Genomic DNA, 22,921 nt, shown 5'->3' with positions numbered 1-22,921 from the left:
ATTGACACTTCTATTGAACTGCAGGTTCACAAGCAGTTGTAAGAAATAACAGAGATCCCTGTGCCCTCTCCCCAGTTTTACTCAATGTGGGAACATCTTGCAAACTATAGTGTGGTATCGCAACCAGGATAAATGTCAACACAATCCATCCATCTTATTCAGTTTTCCCCAGTTTTATGTACTCATCTGTGTGTGTGTGTGTGTGTGTGTGTGTGTACTGAGCTCTATGCAGTTTTATCATATGTGTAGGTGCCTGTATCCATCACCACAGTCCAGAGACAGAAGGGTACTATCAGGACAAGGAGAAAGAGACAAACTTTTAACAAGTTATCTAAGCTGGCTCTTCAACTGTGTTAAAATAGTTACCAAATTGTAAGCATTATTATTTGACCACCTAGTTACTAAGAAACAAAGTACATGCCTTCCTCCTCTCCCTGTGTTTTCTGTCAGTTACAACTGTTGCCATGTGCACTGCTAAATCTAGCTTCACTTCCTTTACTCTTTTATTTGCTCCATATTTTCCTACTTTCAGTACATAGTTTTTGCTATCCTGTGACACAAATAGATCCCACAACTGCACGGTTGTATACAAATGTGTGCAAAAATGTAGCATAGTTTCCTAAATTCATTTGTCCCTGGAAAACTGCTTGGAATAAAACCAAATGATAATTTGCAGATAGCACGAGGGTGAGGCAAAAATTTTCTACACTCTGGCTGTAGAATTAATTAACTCTTAGAAAAGACAAATACATCATTTTCCAACATAATCTCCTTGCTCTTCAAAACATTTTGTCCATCTGTCAACAAGCTTTCATATTCTCTCATTAAAAAATGTTTAAGGCTGAGCTGAGCCACAAATGCACTGCTGTCTTCACGTCTTCATCAGAAGTGAATCTTCATCCTCGTAGGGCTGCTTTCAGGGGACCAAACAGGTGAAAGTCTGATAGAGCAAGATCAGGACTATAGGGAGGATACTTTAACACCTCAAAATGAAGTTTTTGCAGAGTGTCGACAGTGTGGGCAGAAGTGTGCAGATGTGCACACCCTCAGACCACAAAAAACGAATCATTGCATGCTGCTTTTCTTTCGTGCAAATCACAAGTGGGGCATCCGTTTTTGCTCACACCGAAGTTACAGATGAACTGATGTAACACACTCACACCCACACATCAGTGACTGGGGAGACGGTAGCCTTGAACAGGAAGTGCTGATAAGGCAGTGCAGCCAACAGAAGTTTTAATATAATGGAGTGTGGATAATTTTTGACTCACCCTTGTATAAAGTTAGGCAGGTTAAAGAAACTCTAAGGTGAATTATTTTATACAGCAATAATTAATTATCTAAGTTTATTAGTTTTAAATGTTTGGATTTGGAATTGGCAAATAACTGTATTACCAGACCCTTTACTCTTTTAATTCAAATAATATTTTTACTTCTAAGAGTATAATGTTATTTATGTGCATAGCCAATGTCACTTTTAAATTATGATGCTTGACCAATATTACAACTGAGAAAAAAGGTGAGAACTTTTATGAGCCCATATAAAGCCATCCATACATGCAAAGAAGTCCTGTACCACCCAAAAAATGTAAGGATATAATTAACGCTACAAATTTTTCAGTTTTTTCCTTCATATTATACAGTAGTACATTAGCATAATAAGCTCCAAATGCAATGTAGTATATTTTTGTTTATGCAATGAAAGTTTTCTAAAAACCTCTTGTATAAAGCAAATTTTTACCTATCAAATTATATCTTCAGTGTACTGGATCTTTCATCCTTTCATAAAAGAAGTAATTGTTGCAATTGATCTCATCTATTAAATTTGAGGTCAGTTTTCTCAAATTCAACTTTTTATTAAATGTGTTCAAGGAATGTGTTCAAGGAAACAATGCTTTGAAAGGAAACGCCCTCAATTCACCCCTACCTGCCCTTGAGTTCAAAGAACTTCCAGGATAATAAATAATGCTCGAAAGAAGTTGTCAGCAGTTGTCTCTGTCCTCAAACTCAGTCTCTGGTTTACCTTTCCTGCAACATACGCTCTCCAGCTGTTCACAAATACTGGATCATAAGCACTGATTTAATTTGATTTAGATCTTTGAAATGTTAATACTCTTTAAAAATAAAGCAACATTACAGAGAACCTATTGTGCAGACTGAGAAAAATATGCTACATAGAAATTGGTTTAAAGGGTAAGAAAAACTGACTTCAATAAAAGCAAAGATTATAGTGTTGATACTTTAATAAAGACATTTTTATCCTCTTATGGGTCAATACAGCAGCAATAATTCTCTTCCCCCAAACTTTAACATATCCTTCATGTCAGCAAAACTACAGCTTAAGGACTTCCCTGGTGGTGCAGTGGTTAAGAATCTGCCTGCCAATGCAGGGCACACGGGTTCGAGCCCTGGTCCAGGAAGATTCCACATGCCGTGGAGCAACTAAGCCTGTGTGCCACAACTACTGAGCCTGCACTCTAGAGCCCTCAAGCCACAACTACTGAGCTCACGTGCCGCAACTACTGAAGCCTGTGAGCCTAGAGCCCATGCCCCACAAAAAGAGAAGCCACCACACTGAGAAGCCTGTGCATCACAATGAAGAGTAGCCCCTGCTCTCCACAACGAGAGAAAGCCCATGTGCAGCAACGAAGACCCAACGCAGCCGAAAAAACAAAAACAAAAAAACACAAGACAAAAACAAAACAGAAAATACAAAACCAAAAACCAACCCCCACCCCCCCACTACAGCTTAAAAGAATGCTGCAGTAGAAAATAACTTGTTTGACCTGGAGAAAATACAGATTTGTGATGTACAACACTTTATGCAAAGCCATTTTCCAAGTCTGCATAAACACAGAGGACACAAAATCAAGGCGTGGCAGGGGGGAGAGGCAGTGTCAAGGTGTGACTACCCATTTATCCCATATATATATATATATATATTTTTTTTTAACTAAGCACCTACTTTGTGCCAATCACTGTGGGATGTACCAGGGAATCAATAATGAGCCAAAAGAGATCCCATCTCTGAGCTCACAGGGCTTACCACCCAGTGGGGGAGACAGACATCAATAATGCACTCATGCAGTGAAGGTACCATGACAGCCCTCTGGTGATTCAAATGGGAGTCACACGGAAGGCAAGGTGGAGGGAACAGCAGCTGCAAAGTCTCCATGGCAGACAAGGGACTGAGTGAAAGGCAATGTTATAGACTGAACTGTTCCCACCCCCCCGCAAAAAAAAAAAATCATATGTTTAAGTCCCAGCCCCCAGTATCTCAGAATGGAATGCTCTTTGGAGATAGAGCCTTTCAAGAGGTAAAATTAAATGTGGTCCTGTGGGTGGGCTCCCATCCACAAGACTGGATTTGGAGACAGGGCCTTCAAGGAGGTGATTAAGCTAAAATGAGGCCAATGGGGTGTGGGGGCTAAATCAGTATGACTGGTGTCCTCATAAGATGAGAGAGAGAGAGAGAGACACCAGGGAGGTGCAGACACAGAAGAGGTCATGTGAGGACACAGCGAGAAGGAGGCCGTCTGCAAGCCAAGGAGACAGGCCTCAAGACAAAGAGACCTTGATCTTGAACTTGCAGCCTCCAGAAATGTGAGAAATACATTTGTTTCCACCTCCTGGTCTGTATGATTTTGTTGTGGCAGTTGTGGAAGGCAAATGCAGGCGGCGTGGGTGAAGTGGAAGGAGAGAGGAGGAGCAGTGTGATGTGAGGCTAAGAGGTGTGGACACACGAGGTCCAGGTCCAGGTCCAGGTCAGGAGTTCTGTTCTACTCCAAGAATGAACGCAGAGACATTTACAATTTGAAGCAGGGATGTGTCAGGAACAGATCTGCTCTTTGAAAAGATTTCTTTGGCTGCAGCATGAAGAACTAAGGGGTGCAGGTCAAAATAGGTGTGAGGCACTTAGAGGGCTTAGGGACTCCTGGACCGGAGTGGTGGTTTAAACACTGTATGTGATGAGACAGATGGGACAGAGATTCAGGAGGCAAAACTGACGAGACCTGGAGACGTCAGGGAAGCAAGTGCAGGAGCTCAAGAATCAAGGGGGCTCCAGAGTCTCCTGGTTCTCAAAACAGAGGTGAGCATCCTGACTTGTATTACTCAGATAAGAAACACTGGGAAATTATCAGAATACAGGAAAGATGATAAATTCTCGGTAGCACGGGCTAAGTTTCAACAATATACAAGGCAACACCGTCAAGTAGGATGTGTAACTGGAGCTGAAAGGAGCTGTCTAGCCTGGGATACAAATTGTGAGCTCTCTGAATATAGGAGGTAATTAAAGCTACAGGTATGAATAGTTATGCTGGGAGAGGGACCAGAGAGAGGACCCAAGATGAACAGTTAAGAACTCCTCACAGTCTAAAGAAGATGTGGGGGGTGTGTGTGTGGGGAGGGGTGTGTGTGTGTGTGGGGGGTGTGTATACACATATACACAATGGAATACTAGCCATTAAAAAGAATGAAATAATGTCATTTGCAGCAACATGGATGGACCTAGAGATTATCACACTAAGTGAAGTAAGAAAGACAAATATCATATGATATCGCTTATACCAAGAATCTAAAGTATGACACAAATGAACTTATCTATGAAACAGAAACAGACTCAAAGACATAGAAAACAGACTTGTGGTTGCCAAGGGAGAGGGAAGGATTGGGAGTTTGGGGTTAGCAGATGCCAACTATCATATACAGGATGGATAAACAACAAGGTCCTACTGTAGAGCACAGGGAACTATACTCAGTATCCTGAGACAAACCATATTGGAAAAGAATATAAAAAATGTTCATATATGTATAACTGAATCACTTTGCTGTACAGCGGAAATTAACCCAACATTGTAAATCAACTATACTTCAATAAAATTAAAAAAAAAAAAACATTCAAAAGCCACATAGCATAAACCTACAAAAAAGGAAAGGCAGGAAGGTCAGAATCAGTGCTGTTGAGGAATCCAAGGGAAGGGGGTGCTTCAAGGAGAGAGGGGACAATGTCCTCCAATGTCACTGCAACGTCAAGTAAAACAGAAATACGTCCACTGGACTTAGTGACTGGGAGGTTACTGATAACTTCTTTAGAAACAAGTTTGGAGCCAGCTGGAGTGAATAAAAGTGAGTGAAATGGGGACACTAACTATAAAAAACTTAAAAAATTTTGGCTGTGGTGGGGGGTGGGGGGGGGAGAGAGAGAGAGAGGTTGAGGCCACTGAAGGGGAACTAAGATCCCCCAAGTCACGTGGCACGACTGAGAGAGATTAATGTGCAGTGAAACTGACTTTTTGAGGGGGTGTCCAGCTCTAAGGGTTTTTGCACAAGTACACACTTGTGTAACCACCACCACAGTGCGGATACAGAATGGTTCCACTGCTCCCCGAACTGCTATCCCTTTGGGCTCCCCCCGCCTGCAGGTAATCACAGATGTTTGTCACTAGAGTTTTGGCTTTTCAAGAACATGATATAAGTGGAATCATACAGTATTTGACCTTTCCAGACTGGTGTCTTTAACTCAGCATAAGACCCCTGAAATTCATCCAAGCTGTTGATTGAGTCAACAGGTGTTCTGTGTTATTGCTGGGTAGTACTGAATAGTATTTTATTGTATAGATATACCACAGTTCATACATTCACCCACTGAAAGCCATGTGGGTTGTTTCCAGGCTTTAGCTACTATGAATAGAGCTTCTATAATCATTTGCGTGCAAGAATTTATGTGATTTCTCTGGGGGTAAACACCTAGGACTATGATTTCTGGATTGCATGGAAGGTATACTTTTAAAAACAATGAAATTATTTGTAGTGAGGTGGATGGACCTAGAGTCTGTCATACAGAATGAAGTAAGCCAGAAAGAGAAAGACAAATACCGTATGCTAACGCATATATATGGAATCTAAAAAAGTGGTACTGATGAACCCAGTGACAGGGGAAGAATAAAGACACGGATGTAGAGAAGGGACCTGAGGGCACAGGGCAGGGGTGGGGGTGGGGCGAAAAGGAAGCTGGGACGAAGTGAGAGAGCAGCACTGACATATATACACCACCAAATGTAAAATGGATAGCTAGTGGGAAGCTGCTGCATAGCACTGGGAGATCAACTCGATGACTGGTAATGACTTAGAGGGGTGAGACAGAGAGGGTGGGAAGCAGTCACGGGAGGAAGGGGATATGGGGATATATGTACACATACAGCTGATTTACTCTGTCGTACAGGAGAAACTGGCACAACAGCGTAAAGCGATTATACTCCAAAAAAGAGCTTAAAAAACCCCCCCAGCTTTATGAAACATGAAAGTGCACATATTTGAAATGTACAATCATGTAAATTTTGACATCTGTATATACCCACAAAACCATCGACACAATGAAGATAGTGAAATATCTCTCACTCTCCCAAATTTCCCTACACTCCTTGGTAATCTCTCCTTCCTACCCTTTTCTGGTGCACCTCCCCAAGTCCAGGCATCCACAGATCAGCTTTCTGTGGCTATAGATTAGTTTGCTTTTCTTAGAGTTTTACATACATGGGATCACACAGTACGTACTCTTTTTAGTTGACTTCTTCCACTCATGGTTATTATGAGATTCATCGATGTGTATATCAATAGTACAGTGGTTTTCCATTCTCTGGATATACCACGATTTGTTTATCCATCCACCTGTTGGTGGACTTTTGGGTCGTTTCCAGTTTTTGATTACTACCAATAAAACTGCCATGAGCATTTGTGCTCACATCTTGATGTCCAATACGCTTTGTTTTTTTTCTCTTGGGTAAATACTTATTAGTGGGGTGAGTGGATCATAAGGTGGGTGTATGTTTAACATTTTAGGGATGTCCTAGGTGGCACAGTGGTTAAGAATCAGCCTGCCAAGGCAGGGGACTCAGGTTAGATCCCTGGTCTGGGAAGATCCCACATGCCACAGAGCAACTAAGCCTGTGCACAGCTACTGAGCCTGTGTGCCACAACTACTGAAGCCCTCGCACCTAGAGCCCATGCTCTGCAACAGGAGAAGCCACCAAAATGAGGAGCCTGTATACCACAATGAAGAATAGTCCCTGATCACAACTATAGAAAGCCCGTGTACAGCAATGAAGACCCAATGCAACCAATAAACAAAAAAAATTTTAAGATGCTGACAGACTTTCCAGAGTGACTGTACTATTTTGCCTTCCCAACAACAATGTGTGAGAGTTCCAGATGCTCTGTACCCTCATCCTCACTATCACAAAGTATATTTTCTTTTTTTTTTCATACCATCTTTGTTCAATTTTGGTATCACGGTAATAGTGGCCTCATAAAATTAGTTGGGAAGTGTTTTTCTCCCCTTTTCTGAAAGATGTTGGGTAGAAATGGAATTATTTCTTTTTTAAATGTTTGGTAGAATTCATAGTGAAACCATCTGGGCCTGGAAATTTCTTTTTCTAGAAAATTCTTAGCTGCAAACACTTTAAAAAATAGTTACAGCACTATTCAGGTTATCTGTTCCATCTAGAGTGAGGATTGGTCATTTGCAGCTTTCGAGGAATGGTCCATCTCATCTACATTGTCAATTTTATGTTAGCAGAGTTGTATACTTTTCATTGCTGTGGGGAAGCATATAGTGTTGTTTTCTCATTCATGATGTGATAATTTGTGTCTTTTCTCTTTTTTCTTTTTCAGTCTAGCTAGAGGTTCATCAATTTTATTTATCTTTTCAGAGAAACCTGCATTTAGTTTCATTCATTTTTTTGTTTTCAGTTTCACTGATTTCTGTTCATTTAAAAAATATTTCAGGGACTTCCCTGGTGGTTCAGTGGTAAAGAATCCACCTTCCAACGCAGGGGACATGGATTTGATCCCTGCTCAGGGAACTAAGATCCCACATGCCATGAGGAAGCTAAGCTCATGTGCCACAACTACTGAGCCCAGGAGCTTCAACTAGAGAGCCTGAGTGCCACAAGCTACAGAGCCCACATGCTCTGGAGCCCCCACGCCACAACTAGAGAAGAGAAGAGCCACCTGCCATAACTAGAGAGAAGCCCACATGTGCTACAACAAAAGAAGAGCCCACATGCTGCAACAACAGCAACAAATTATTTAATTCTTTGTGGTTTAGGTTTATTGTGCTCTTTTAGTTTCTTGAGATTTTATTATTGACATAGAATCTTTCTTCTTTTCTAATATAAACATTTAATGCTATAAACATCCCTCTAGATACTGCTTTAGCTGTCTCACACAAAATGATATACAGTAAAACCTTGGATTGTAACTTGTTCTGTGAGTGTTCTATGAGACAAGCAACCATTTCTAATAAATTTTAATTTGATAAATGAGTGGTGTCTTGCAATACAAGTAGTACATGATGCCTAATGTCACATGATCACAACTGAGCCAATGGAGCTGACCACTGACGAACTGATGGATCTGCATGGTGAGCAACAGCAAAAGGTTATGGAGGAGGGGCTTCCTAGGTGGTGCAGTGGTTGAGAATCCGCCTGCCAATGCAGGGGACATGGGCTCGATCCCTGCTCCAGGAAGATTCCACATGCTGCGGAGCAACTAAGCCCGTGCGCCACAACTATTGAGCCTGCGCTTTAGGGTCCGTAAGCCACAACTATTGAGCCCATGTGCTGCAACTACTGAAGCCCATGTGCCTAGAGCCCGAGCTCTGCAACAAGAGAAGCCACGGCAACGAGGAGCCCGTGCACCGCAATGAAGAGTAGCCCACACTCACCGCAACTAAAAAGAAAGCCCGCGCACAGCAAAAAAAAAGACCCAACACAGACAATAAAACAATAAATAAATAAATTTATTAAAAAAAAGAGGTTATGGAGGAGATCTCATCTGCAGAGGAGGAGGAGAAAAAGGCGGAAAGGCGGAGGAATCCCTCCCTTCAAATGAGATTAGGGAAATGTGTAAAATGTGGGAAACTGTGCAAAATTTTGTAGAAAAGCACCACCCAAATGAGGCTGTAGCAGTGTGAGAGATGAATCTGTTTTAACAACAATGCAATGTCACATTTCTGTGAAATCCTCAAAAGGAGGCAAAAGCAAGTGTCATTGGATACGTTCCCTATCAAAGCTGCATGAAAAGAAAAAGATTCCACTGAGCCAACAGATAGCAGTGATTCCGTTAGTGATAGTGAATGTCACCCTACACAATAACCCTCCTCTCTCGTCTCCCTCACACCAGCCACGAAGGTTTAAAAAGGTAAGTGCATGTTAATTTGTATATTTTTCTTTATATTTTGTATTTTCTTTATTATTTTGTATTATATTACTGCATTGTAATCATTTTTATATGAATATTTTTGGGTTGTGGAACAAATCATCTGAGTTTCCATCATTTCTTATGGGAAAATTCGCTTTGATATACAAGTGCTTTGGATTACAAGCATGTTTCCAGAACCAATTATGCTCGCAAACCAAGGTTTTACTGTATTGTTATTTTCATTTTTGTTTACCTCGACATATTTTATAAATTCTCTTGGAATATCTTCTTTGATTTGTGGGTTATTTAGAAGTATACTGCTTGATTCCTAAGCATTTCTAGATTTTCCTATTATCTTTCTGTTATTGCTTTCTAGTTTAATTCTATTATGGTCAGAGAACATACTTTACAAGATTTTAATTCTTTAAATTTGTTAAGGTTTGTTTCATGTCCCAGGATATGGTCTATCTTAGCGAATGTTCCATGTGAACCTAAAAAGAATATGCATTTTACTTTTGTTGAATGCTCTAAAAATATCAGTTAAATACAGTTGGTCAATGATGCTGCTCAATTCTTCTATATCCTTGCTCATTTTTCAGTCTACTAGTGCTATAGATTACTGAGAAAGGAATGTTGAAATCTCCACCTATGATTGTGGATTTATCCCCTCAGTTCCATTAACGTTTCTTTCAAGTATTTTGATGATCTTCTGCCAAGCTTGTGAAGTCTGTAGCCATTATTTCTTCAAGTGTATTTTTTAGCCCCACACTCCTTCTCCTCTCCTTCTGGTACTTCAATGACATGGATGCTAAATTTTTTTTTGGAATTGTCCCACAAGTTCCTGAGGCTCTGTTTGTTATTGTTTTTCAATCTTTTTCTCTCTGTTGTTCAGACTGGATAATTTCAATTGATCTGTTTTCAAAGTTCACTGACTCTTTCCTCTGTCATCTCCATTCTTCTACTGAGGTTTGTTTTTTAATTTATTTATTTACTTACTAGTTATTAAAATTTTAAGTTCTAAGATATGTTTCTTCTTTCTGTCAGATCTAAATTAATATCTTATATATCTTAATGAATAAAAATAAGATTATATAAACTATTATTATAAAAACTATTATTATAAAAATAAAAATTATATAAACTATGCACTGTGTTTGAAAAATCAGAACTAAAACTACTAATAATAGCAGCCGCCTTTAACTAATCTACTACTATATACCACAAACTATATCATGTGCTTCTCACAATAATCCTAAGAGGTATCTTGATAGTATCACCATTTTAGAGATGGGAAATGGACTCAAAGACTAAATAATTGCTAGTTTAAAGTCAATAAGAAGAACAGGAAAATATCTAAGAAAAGCAAGAAGAATAAAATAAAGATAGCAAAATTTACAAAACAGAAAACAGGAAAATGGTAGTGTTTAGAACTATGCACAATCTGAACAAAGAGCATAGGCACATATACTTACATACCTGGAGTACTAAAGTATCAGTTTTGTACAAAGTTAGAACATGTTTCCTATATGGTCCACATAACACCCATAACATGTTATTTAACATGCTTTACTGGCAAAGGAGAGGGGAATCCTCTGACCATTCTCCCACTGCTATATTTTCTCTTCGCAAAGTCATCTATTCCTTGCACTAGGCTAGGAAAAACTAAAAATCCTGATACTTACAAAGAATTAGTTACTATATAACACACACAACACATTCCCCTTCTTTAGAAACTACTAGAAAGTGCATGTGCACACTGTGTTTCCTAGGAGACCAGATGACGTGTGCTGGGTGGATCCCTGATCCATCCTCTGGGCTCTGGCCCCAGGCCACCTTCCACATGGTCTAAGGACTCTGCCCTCTGAACCCCCTGCTTTGTTTGAGCAGGGCTCTAAGTCAAGGATGGAAATTCCCCATCAGCAAAGTCAATGCATTTGGCCAGTCGTTGTCTTCTCTGATCTTTCTGTAGCATCTGGAACACTAAGCCTTCTCTCTCCTCAGTGTGATCCATCTCTTCCGTGGGTTTCCCTGTCCTGCTCTGGCAGCTCTTCTTGTTCTCAAGACTTCTGCAGTCATTCAGGACACGCATGTACACGGCAGCAGAACCCCGGGGTCCCCCAGTGCACACATTCTCAGCTGAGGTCAGACAAGCTGACGCTGTGCCCTTGGGTTTCAGCTCTCGTGCTGTAAACACGTGTTCTTCTTGTGGTCTATGTAGTGCCATGTTCTTCTCATTTCTGTGCCTTTTTAAAATTTCACTGCTTTAAAACAGCCTCCGCATGTAGGGCTGAAGTACCGTCTAGTGTCCCTGAAGGCAAGAAGGCTAAAACATGCCTTACAGAGAAAATGCTTTGCTGGGCTTTATTCAGGCCTGATTTATAGAGCTGGTAGCTGTGAGTTCCATGTTAAGGGATCAACAATATCTATCAATTAAGGCATCTTTAAACAGAAACATGCATCCAACTAGGTGATGTATGGGTCAGTGGATGAAAATGTGGGGACCAGAGGCTGGCAGGAACCTAACTCTGAATTTCCTCTGGAAGCAGTGGCTCAGGATTCATGAATTCAGTGTTTGCGGCGACTTCATAGACCATAACCCCCACGAATACCCAGAACCCGCTGCGTGTTAAGCCCTGTCCCCTCCGTGGAGTTCCAGCTCTGTGTGTACAATGCTGGCTACCTGGATGGTCCATGATATTGCAAATCAAACCTGTGTACAAGTGGAGCCGTCATCTTCCTTATCCCCCTGCCCAGACCCCTACCCTCCTCCTTCCCTCTGCCACTGTCTTATTTACGGCCCCTCTTATTCTCTAACTTAAATGACAAGTCTCCTAGGTGACCTCCCTGTCCAGGTCGTTGCCCCACCCACACCTTGCTGTAGGGATTCTTCTGAAGGCATCACTTTAAAAAATTGAAGCATAGTTGCTGTACAATAGTATATAAGTTACAGGTGTACAATAGGTTGAGTCACAATTTTGAACGGTTATACCCCATTCATAGTTATTATAAAATATTGGCTCTATTCCCCATATTGTACAATACATCCTTTTAGCTTATTTTATACCTCATAGTTTGTACCTCTTAATCCCCTGCCCGATTCCCTCTCCCCACTGGTAACCATGGTTTGTCCTCTTTATCTGTGAGCCTGTAAAGGTTCCAGTTTTATTATGCACCTATGTGTCTGCAGAGTGCATTATTTCTCTCTGAAGCTGCTTCAACAGAATCCTAATTTCCCCTCACCTCACTCCGGCCCTGCTCTCTTCCCTTCTCCACAGTGCTGTCAGTGATCCTTCTAGAATGTAAGTCACTTCGTGTCACCTCTCTGCTTCCCTGCATCTTCCTATTACAACCATAATAAAAGGCGTAAAAGTGCTACCTTATCAGGCCCTCCACCATCTCTCTGACCTCACCACCACGCGCCCCCCACCTCCATCATTCCACTCCAGTCACACCCATCAGACACACTCCTACCTCAGGGCCTTTGCACCTACCACCCCCTCTGCCCAGAACTTCTCTCTTTTCTCAGGCTAAAGGCTAAAGAATTCACAACACAAGTGATTCTGCTAAAATGTCACCTACTTAGAGAGGTCTCCCCTGACTTCCCCATATAAAACCACACCCTCCTCCTCAGCTTACTGTCTATCTGCTTCTTCTACTGGGACTCACCAACCACTGACCGACCATCTCTAACTGTATCTGTCTACCATAGCCACATCTATCAGCTCTGTCCGTACCTTCCCTGTGAAACGAGAGCCGTGTGAGCATAAGGACGTGCGGTCTTTTACGGCTGTGTTCCCAGCACTTACAATGTTGCCTAGCATGTGGCTGCTTCTTGGGTGTTTGTCAGTGGATGAATAAGTGCCTAAAATCTAGACATGGTGCTGTCACGCCTTAAGGATAAGCCCCAAATTCCTTAATATCTCCCCCCACCTCCCCACTTATCTCTCTGGTGTCATCTCCCACCTCTCTTGTTTTTCAACCATACTCTCAGTCAAAGTAAAGCACCTATGTTTTCCAGAAGCCTCTGTGGCTCTTGAAATCCCTATCACACCCTTCACTCTTTCCCCCCTTTTCCTTGGCTAAACCCTATCATGTTTTAGATCTCAGCTCTGGCTTCGCTCCTTGGGGAAGCTGTTCCTGGTGGCCACACCCTCCTGCAGCATTAGGTCTTCGGCAACCAGTTTAATGCACGAACACCTTTCCCATCACCCTCCATTTCAATGAGCTGATAACTTACTGCCTTATTGCTACACTAAGCTCCTTCATCTTTTTGTTCCCAGACTTCAGCATGATATTCAGTGTCTAGTGTATGCTCACTACTATGGAGTATAACAGTCATTGAACAATAATACGTAATTAGTAGTTCCCCCAAAGCCTTGGAAATCTACACAAATCTGTGATGTCATTGATTCAACTGATGAGTCTAAACAAATTACTTGACTTCGTTCATCAGTTGAAACAATGCAATGAGGATTCTGTAACAATTACTGAGAGCATAAAAAATGTACAGAAAGCCAATGTGTAGTGTCGAAGAACCATTGCAGCCAATAAATAAATAAATAAATAAGATGTACAGAAAGAGTTTTAAGGGTCACAGACAATAAGGATATGAAATCACTATAAACAAAATGTATGATCCCCCCCCAATACATTTCTAAAGCTCTATGACTGAAGTTGAGTCACTGAGAGGTTGCTGGGGAACAAAACTGGGTTCTATAAAGCACTCAGCATAGATAAATTTTATTGTTTTCAATAGTTCCTCTATTATTTATAGAATATACTTGAGTTAACTAAAAAGTTCAATCTTAAAAGCCAATCTCTTGGACTTCCCTGGTGGCACAGTGGTTAAGAATCCACCTGCCAATGCAGGGGACACAGGTTTGATCCCTGCTCCAGGAAGATCCCACATGCCATGGAGCAACTAAGCCTGTGCACCACAACTACTGAGCCCACGTGTAGCAACTACTGAAGCCCACGAGCCTACAGCCTGTGCTTCACAACAAGAGAAGACACCACAATGAGAAGCTCATGCACCACAACAAAGAGTAGACCCCACTCGCCTCAACTAGGGAAAGCCTATGTGCAGCAACGAAGACCCAACGCACCCAATAAATAAATAAATTAAAAAAAAAAAATCTCTCAAAGATTATAGATCTCACACAACCATGAAAAAATTTATATGAACACAAACCTAATACTGAGGAAGTTACATGTGTAATAGCAATTAACCTAAAACTTTAAGCAGGTGCCAAACAGATGAAATAGTTGCCAAAGCTCTTTCACTTGATCAGATTAGTACATGACAATAAACAGGGTTCAAACATAACCCTGTAGACATGCTCACTAAAATCTTCAAACTGTTTTTATAAATGAAACAAAAATATTGATGTTGATATAATTCTTGATATAATTCAAGTATTAAGGGATATGTGATCATAGCCATCATTTATGGAAGTCATAGTATGTTTAATCCTTCCACTAAGGTAGTTACTACAAGGTAGTTACTATTCTCTCTCTCTTAATTTTTTTTTGTTTGTTTAATGAAACTGTATACGAGCCCATGTGTCCCTGTCCTTGGATGCAAAAGTCTTTTGCTTTAGTCTCTCAGGTTTCCCTTGAGTCTCTAAAGGCTGACTCAAGAGTTAATCATTAGGAATGTGAAGATGTAGAAACAAAGAATAGCTGTAGGGCTGGGAAACTGGTAACAATTTAGACTATATATCACCACATAGCACAATCACCCTACTCTCAGTTCCCTGAAAGATATAATGGCCTGATACACACTCCTAAGTTGTTTTTTTTTTTCCTAAGTTGTTTTTACAGGAAGCAGACCCCACCAGATGAAAACTGCTGACTGTGAGAACACAGACCCTAGACTACTTGAAACTTCACCTTGCTGCCAACCAATCCAAGAACTGTGCATGAGCTGATCACACACCCTGCAGCCCCCTCCCTTACACTGCCCTTAAAACCCCTTCCCCAAAAGCCACCAGGGAGTTCCAGTCTTTTAAGCATGAGCTGCCCGTTCTCCTTGTTTGGTGCTCTGAAATAAACACTGTACCTTCCTTCACCACAACCTGGTGTCAGTAGATTGGCTTTACTGCACATGGGTGAGTGGACCCAATTTCGGTTCAGTAACAGAAACTGGGCCTTAAAGAGGTTGATAACCTTGCTTGTGGTAACACTTATGCAAAGCCCGGAGTTTTTAGTGTCTGTAGATACCAGAGCTGACGTTTGTAAAAACAAACCACAACCAAAACATTCATGCTGACAGTCTGTGGAATTTTTAACTCAAAACCTTCAAAACAAATCCTTCCATACCATGAAATCACTAAGACAGTAGCAGTGGCTACTGGCTACACGTGTCTGTTTTGTCTCCACGCTATGACACATGGAATTATCATCTAGTTAGATCTGCTCACCGGCAGCCTTAGGAGACAAGGGTTTGAATGGCTTCAGCTCATCGGTGATGCACACACTTACCTAAACTTGACCTCGTGTTCGATCTTTCTATTATTGCGTGCTTACTGGGATTGTTCAAAACAGAGCGTTTAGCCAGCGAGATGTCAGCGGTGACCCTTGTGATGGAAATCCTGTTGGTGAAAAAGCAACAGAGGACCCTGAGGTTATTTACTGAATAAAAGGGGATAGAAATGCATGCCCCACACTCATCCAAATATGATATATACATATATATACACACACACACACACAATATTTTCAACCCAAAAAAACGTTGGGGCACTTACTCATTTTTTAAATCCTGCTCCTACCCCAACTTACCATTTATTGGTTGCTTATCAAGTGCCAGTCATGCACTCAGCATTATTTCCTTACCCAGATTATCTCATTAAATCATTTCAAAAACTTTAGGGGAGAGGATAGTCTCCCACTTTTGCTGATGAAAAACAATGAGTCATGGGTAGATGGTTTATCCAAGGCTATCCATTTACTAAAAGTGGTGAAGCTGGGATTTGAACCCAGAACTCCTGAGAGCCCATATTCTTAGTCCCTGTGCTATAATCCCTCCCACAGTATGGTGCTGTGATAGCCACGAGGAATAAATAAGGACCAGACCAGCAAGGTCTTCCCTCAGAGCCCCGAGAGTCTAGCAGCAGAGATGGGTCCTCAATAAGAAATTAATAAAGTGATTACAGATTAAGATGACTGTTCTGAAGATGACACAGAGGGTGTTGTGACAGACAGTCATAAGTTGGTGGGGGGGGGGTCATTTTAGATAGGCTAGAAATGAGAACAGCAAAATTTGGAAGCTGGAAAAAATAAATGACTTAGACTGGAGACTTGGCTGAGTAAATAAGCCAGCAGTAGGGAAAGTGTGGAGCAAAAGAGAAGACTCACAAAACCTCTAAGGAAGAGGGTGAAGGGGGAACTGAAAACAAGAGATTTGGTTAAAAGTCTGTTTCATAGTTAGATCCTTCCACCTTGCCTTTACTACATTAAGCCACGAGGTGGCCATCCTTTTCCTGTGTGGTGTGAGACCACTGGTTTAGTCTCTCCAGGCAGTAAAACAGAAGGCAGCTGACCAGCAGATGCTATGCAGAGTGGGGACAGAGAGAAGAAAGGATTCTGAATGATGAGCCCCCAGTCCTCTTCTTCATCCTAGAATTTCAGTAGCCAAGGTTATGTACTCCAGCTGTCGAGAATGGAAGATGCTTCTCTGGGGAATCTGACCACCAAATAGAAAAGACTCAAAGATAAGGACTTTCGTGGTTTCCTATGAAGACTGTCCAGTGAGGCTCTCTTACAGGGAAACCCAAAGGGGACAAGCTGTACTTATGAGCACAGAATTTCCAGTTGATTCTTTGATGCCCTGTTCTTAAATTTGGGCACAGAAGTGTTCCCTGAGCATCTTAGGGAAAGTTCTAACATGAGAGACCAAAGCAAACAGAAAAAAAAATCAACCATGACTAACACCCAAAGTTGAAAGCTAAGAGTTGATTATACCTACAAAACTAGAACAAACTTCTATTTAAAGACTCAGACTGAGAAAGAGTTTTTAGAAAACTAAAAATATAACGGTAGAAATGAAAATTCAAAAGAGGGGCTAGGAGACCAAGTTAAGAAAATCTTCTAAAGAGTAAAACAGAAAAGACAAAGAGATGGAAAATAGGAGAAAAAAGGCAGAAAAACAAGAGAATTACCCAGGAGGTTCAACTTCCAAATAATGAGCTCCAGAAGAAAGAGAATAAGGAACACACAAGGAAAGTAAAAAAAAAAAAAAAAAAAAAAAAAAAATTCTAGAATTGAGTCTGATTTTCTGAATGGAAAGTGGGGGGCGGGGGTCCAGCAGAAAGGTTGAAACTTCCACATCAAGACATATTCTTATAAATTTCATGACACTGGGGACAAAGAAAAACCTAAAAGCTTCCAGAGGAAAAGGCAGGTCCCATACAAAGGATCAGGAATGGACATGCTTGTACTTCTCAATGGCAAGAATAATTAACACAACACTGTAAGTCAACAACAATGAAAACAAATATTAAAACTGAAAACAAACAGACAAACAAAAAACACAGCAACAATGGAAGACAGAAGGCAATGAAGCAAAAATCCTTGAAAATTCTGAGGGGAAATTTTTTCAATCAGAATTCCATAACCAATTTAACTACCAATTAGATGGGAGGGTTGATTAAAGGTATTTTAAGACTTCAAAGTCTCAAAAAGTTTTAATGTCCTCTTTCTAAGGAAACTATTGGAGGATGCTGTTGACAGAAATGATGGGAGTAAACCTTGAAAGAGACCAAGTGATCTAGGAAAAAGGGGTTCCCACCCCAAAAGACAGTAGAAAGGCATCCCAGGATAATGAGGAGGGATGTCTCAGAGAGACAAATGTGCACTCAGCACAGAGACACACCACCCAGACCCAAGCGGCACAGAACATTCCTGGAGAGAGGTTCAAGGGGGCACAGCTGAGGGACTACAGGAAGTATGTGAATATATTGTGAGGAACTTGAGTCAACCAGGGGAGAATGTGAGGCCGCAGTGCACCAACTGCACAGAAAGTTAAGCATGTGTAAAAAGAAAAGTGACTAATCTCATAGAAACCACAAAGAAAAACACATAAGAAAAAGTAATGTGAGTATATGACATGGCTCACTGAAATCTTATTTACATCGTCATAATGCAGCCCATATATGGAACCAGACAAAATTACGATTTACCTGTTGGATGACTGGAGGATGAGATGGATGCAGGTTGTGTGTATGTGAGAGTGAGGAGGAATATGCATGAGAGACCTAAACAGTCTTCACAGTAGGAAGCCCAGAGAGAATACTAGCACTGAAGACTCAAGCAGCCAATGAAGCACATGATTTAGAGGCAAAGAGTAAACATCAAATATACAGCTAAAAGAGTTAAAACTAGCTGCCCTCCGAGAGCAGGACATTCAGTAAAGTGTGGAAAGGGAATTACTGGCTTTTGCAAAAAAAAAAAAAGTCTATTGATCCATATATATAGATATACACATACATACTGTAAAATCTATCCTTTACTGTGTACAGTTCCCTGAATTTGGACCAATTCAGAAAGTCCTGTAACCACTATAGCATTCATGACTCAGGACAGTTCCACTGCCTCCTCCACCCCACCTGTGTCAACCACAGAGCTGTTTTCCATCTCTGTGGTCTGGCCTCTTCCAGGGCATCACTGTAGCCTCTTGAGCTGAGCTTCTTTCACTTTGCATAATGGATCTGAGATTCATCCACAATGTTGCGTGTATCACTGGCTGACTCCTTCTTATCATGGAGTGGGACTCCTATTTACAAAAACTAAGTCTATTTGATGAAGCTTTTTGTACTTTGATGAGTTTTACTTAACATGGAAAAAGTGATACCCGGAAAAGAGATACTAAACCCACCAGCTTAAACATAGTTTGTTTCATGACGACTTCCCAAGGCATTCAACAAGTGAAGCCAGACTGCTTGCGTGGTTCACTCTGTAGGCTGTGGAAGGAGAGCCACGGTCCTATTGCAACTCCTTATGTCATTACTAGAGGTTTCGTGAAAAAACAGACCATGAAAATCCTAAGGGCAAAATTCTGGGGGGACAATTCAGTGTAGAGGAGCTGTCCTCAATCTTCACAGTATATCCAAATTGCCAGAGAAGATTTTACAGTTACGTGAAGTCCATCCTAGAGACTGGGTTTCACTGAGTCACAGGTGGGATGTAAGTCCTTGGTGGTTTTTTTGTTGTTTTCTTAAACCTCTGCTGGTGATTCTACTGTGCAGCTAGGGGAGCTAACCACTGGTTTAGAAGAAGCTGTCTCACATCTAAGTACCTTTCCCACACGACAAGTGACATAATGTTTCCCAGGATGACTGATCTCAAGGAAGATGCCATCACACAAGGTTCAACATGGACCCACCACTACAGCATTCAGTACGCATTCTGAACGCTTCTGTGCCAAGAGCTGACATTTTCAAAACCACTGGAAAGGACAACTGAATTCATCACTGATGGTGGCTTTCCTTCTTGTCCCCAATTTCCTTGTTAATTTACCTGTCATCGTGCTACTAGGTGAACAGGAAGATTGCTTTGTTCACGGGGTGACACAGTGGTTTAGGGTGGATCCGATTGGAATGGGCTCCTCTGTTGCACATAACAGGCAGGGTAATGATTCATCATCTCTTCTCTGACCTGACACACTTAATGTTATTTTAACAACGAGCATCGTGGTTCTGACAACTCCCCAGGGCTTCCGCAAATGAACCTAACCGGGTTTCGGAACAGAAAAGAATTTCTATCAAGAATCTTTTCATCCCCAACCCTTTCCTATTTTCTCCCTCTTGGGCTTTACATTCTTTTAAGAATACATTTTGTTTATTAGATAATTCAGGAGTCATTCATTTTTCCCTTTTAGAATTACGTGTCTATTTAGAATTAGACACACCTGATATTTGTGATGAATTTCCACCCTCTATTGCTGTCTGGCTGATGAAACGCAGACACTGAATGATTCAGTCACTCTGGATGTCGTGCCTTGAGTAAAAAAGTTAAATTTTTGCACAGCTTTTCGAAATTCTGGCTTATGGACGCCATTACTTCCTGTGAGGATCGTTAATTGGTGATCACAGGCCTTGAGTGCTGAACTCCAGTTTTATGAGTTCAGATGAACCAGGGCAGGTCCATTCATAAAGCCATATGGAAATTACTTCCGGCCAGAAGAAAAAGACTGATACAACATTGAGATATTGTCTTTGCTTTTTTCTTTTCTTTTTTTTGGCTGTGTTGGGTCTTCATTGCTGTGCACGGGCTTTCTCTAGCTGCAAAAAGCGAGGGCTACTCTTCATTGCAGTGCACAGGCTTCTCATTGCAGTGGCTTCTCTTGTTGTGGAGCAAGGGCTTCAGTGGTTGTGGCATGTGGGCTCAGGAGTTGTGGCGCACAGGCTTAGTTGCTCTGTGACATGTGGGATCTTCCTGGACTGAGGATCAAACCCACGTCCCTTGCATTGGCAAGTGGATTCTTAACCACTGTGCCACCAGGGAAGTCCCTCTTTGTTTCTTAAGTCAATCTGGATGGCTGGTACTTTAAAACATGGGTCCAAGATACACCATATGGCTGGAATCTATCTTCCAAGTTCAAAACTTAGGTTGAAATAGAAGTGGTGAGTCAGGAAACCCCATCTCATTCCCCCATCTTTGGCATTTAGAAAAGGGCAGTGGGGTTAACGCAGTCACGGAAGACAAAGTGCCTAGTCTAGTAGAATTTTCTGGGTAAGCACACTTGTGTAGACAATTCCAAATTGTGATGAATGACAAAGTAAAAAAGAAAGACGTGAAAGCTACATGGGCCCGATTAGAGGTACACCTTTTATTCATGACCAGAGCTTGATAACCCTGGACCAAGCTGTGTTTCCTGGCACGAAATAAAATCTATTTCATAAAGTTATGAAAAACAAAAATATCTAATTAGGTGCATGTGGTTAGGTAGACTTTGATTCTAAAATCTTTTTTGAAACATAGATTCTATTTTTCATTTTCTGTCTCTTTTAGTCCTTTGCTTGAGGACTAACCAACAATATTTATCCTGCAATAAAAGTTTCCCTCCTTGCCCTGTCTCCCCTACTGACTCCAGCTGTGGAATGGCTGGAAGAAGGACCTTGGTCCTTGCCTTCTTCGAAGAAAGAATTCAACAAAGAGACGCCGTTTATTAGAAGCAAAGCACACGCGGAAGAGCACACAGGGGAACTCAGAGTGAGCTGCGTGCAACAGGGGTGGCTTAGGTTGCTTACATGGGGGCAGTTTTCCAGGCTCTCTCTGGCCAGTCGTCTCACTTGTGCCCATCTCTGGTCTGTCACAAGGCAGCAGGAAACCAGCTGCAGCAGCTCAGCCTGAGGCCCATCTATCTCCTACCTCATGACCAGAGATCAGTATAAATCAGAACAGTTGTAGAAGCTGGTGTGGTCAAGGAAGAAAGTAGTCAACTGAGAAACCTAAAAGAACAGTGAAACCTACAGATTCCGTCTACCATACTTGTATTGTCAGGTTGGAGAAGGAAAGGAACGTGGAGAAAAGAGGCACCCAATTCAACTTGCTAAAAATACAGAAATATACCCAAGCTCTGTGTGCTCTCAGGTCCCTGATAATCTATTCTTAGCTGATATTTGGAAGTTCCCATTGTAGACGCCAGTCCTCGAGGTGGGTATGCATCTGCTGTCTGGAACACTCACAGATCAACAAGGAAGTAAGAGGAGGGACAGAATGAGCAAAGGGAAGTGGAGTAAGAGATACAAATATACAACAAGTATAGGCTAGTGAGTGAGTTTGCCATGGACGTGTACACGCTGCTGTATTTAAAATGGATAATTAACAAGGACCTACTGTATAGCACAGGGAACTCTATTCAATATTATGTAACAACCTAAATGGGAAAAGAATTTGAAAACGAATAGATACACGCATGTGTATAGCTGAATCACTTTGCTGTACACCTGAAACTAACACAACATTGTTAATCAACTATACTCCAATATAAAATAAAATGTCAAAAAAAAGAGAGGTACAGATACAAAGAGAAACAAAGATAAGGAGGGATGGGGATGTGGATGGTCAGACCACACAGGGGCTTGTAGGCCATTAGCAGGACTTTGATTTTCACTCTGAGGGAAAGAGAAGCCATCGGATGGATCTGAACAAAGGAGTGATGAGATCCAGCTCACAGTTTAACAGGGTCGTGAACTGAGCACAGACTTGAAGGGAGCGAGGCTAAAAGCAAGGATACGAGTTAGGAGGCTATTTATTGCATTAATCCAGGGAGGAGATGATGGTGTCTCAGACCAAACAGATAGCAGAGGATGCATGAGAAGTGGGGAGATCCTTGATATATTTTGCAGAGACAGACAACAGCATTTGGGTGTGGAATGTAAAGGAAGAAGAAAAGTCAAGGATGAGTCAATGTTCCAGGACTGAAGGGTCTTGGGACTGAAAGATGAAGAGCTATGGATAGAGATATGGAAGACGGAGAAGAGCAGGTCTGGGGTAGGGGGTGGGGAGGTTGGCAGGTCAAATTTGAGAAGTCCATGAGACACCTTAGTGATGATGCTGCATAGACAGTAGGGTCTGGAATTCAGAGGAGAGACCAGCAAAGAAATGCTATTTAAAAGTCCAACATCAATGTGACTTCCCTGGTGGTCCAGGGGTAAAGAATCCGCCTTCCAATGCAGGGGATGAGGGTTCGATCCCTGGGTGGGGAACTATGATC

General features: G+C 41.5%; 1 protein-coding gene across 1 annotated transcript in view; it reads right to left on the bottom strand.

The window, feature by feature from the left end:
• Window positions 1-22,921, bottom strand: part of CACNB2 (calcium voltage-gated channel auxiliary subunit beta 2) — a 395,991-nt gene that overhangs the window by 13,834 nt on the left and 359,236 nt on the right. The window contains exon 10 of the mRNA XM_057733785.1: window positions 15,685-15,794. Within this exon, the coding sequence (XP_057589768.1) occupies window positions 15,685-15,794 (110 nt within the window). The remainder of the gene's footprint in view (window positions 1-15,684; window positions 15,795-22,921) is intronic.

Source organism: Hippopotamus amphibius, chromosome 4 (assembly GCF_030028045.1).
Source record: "Hippopotamus amphibius kiboko isolate mHipAmp2 chromosome 4, mHipAmp2.hap2, whole genome shotgun sequence".
NCBI lineage: Eukaryota > Metazoa > Chordata > Mammalia > Artiodactyla > Hippopotamidae > Hippopotamus > Hippopotamus amphibius.
The sequence above is the reverse complement of the archived record's forward strand: the minus strand, read 5'-3'. Positions and strand labels throughout refer to the sequence as shown.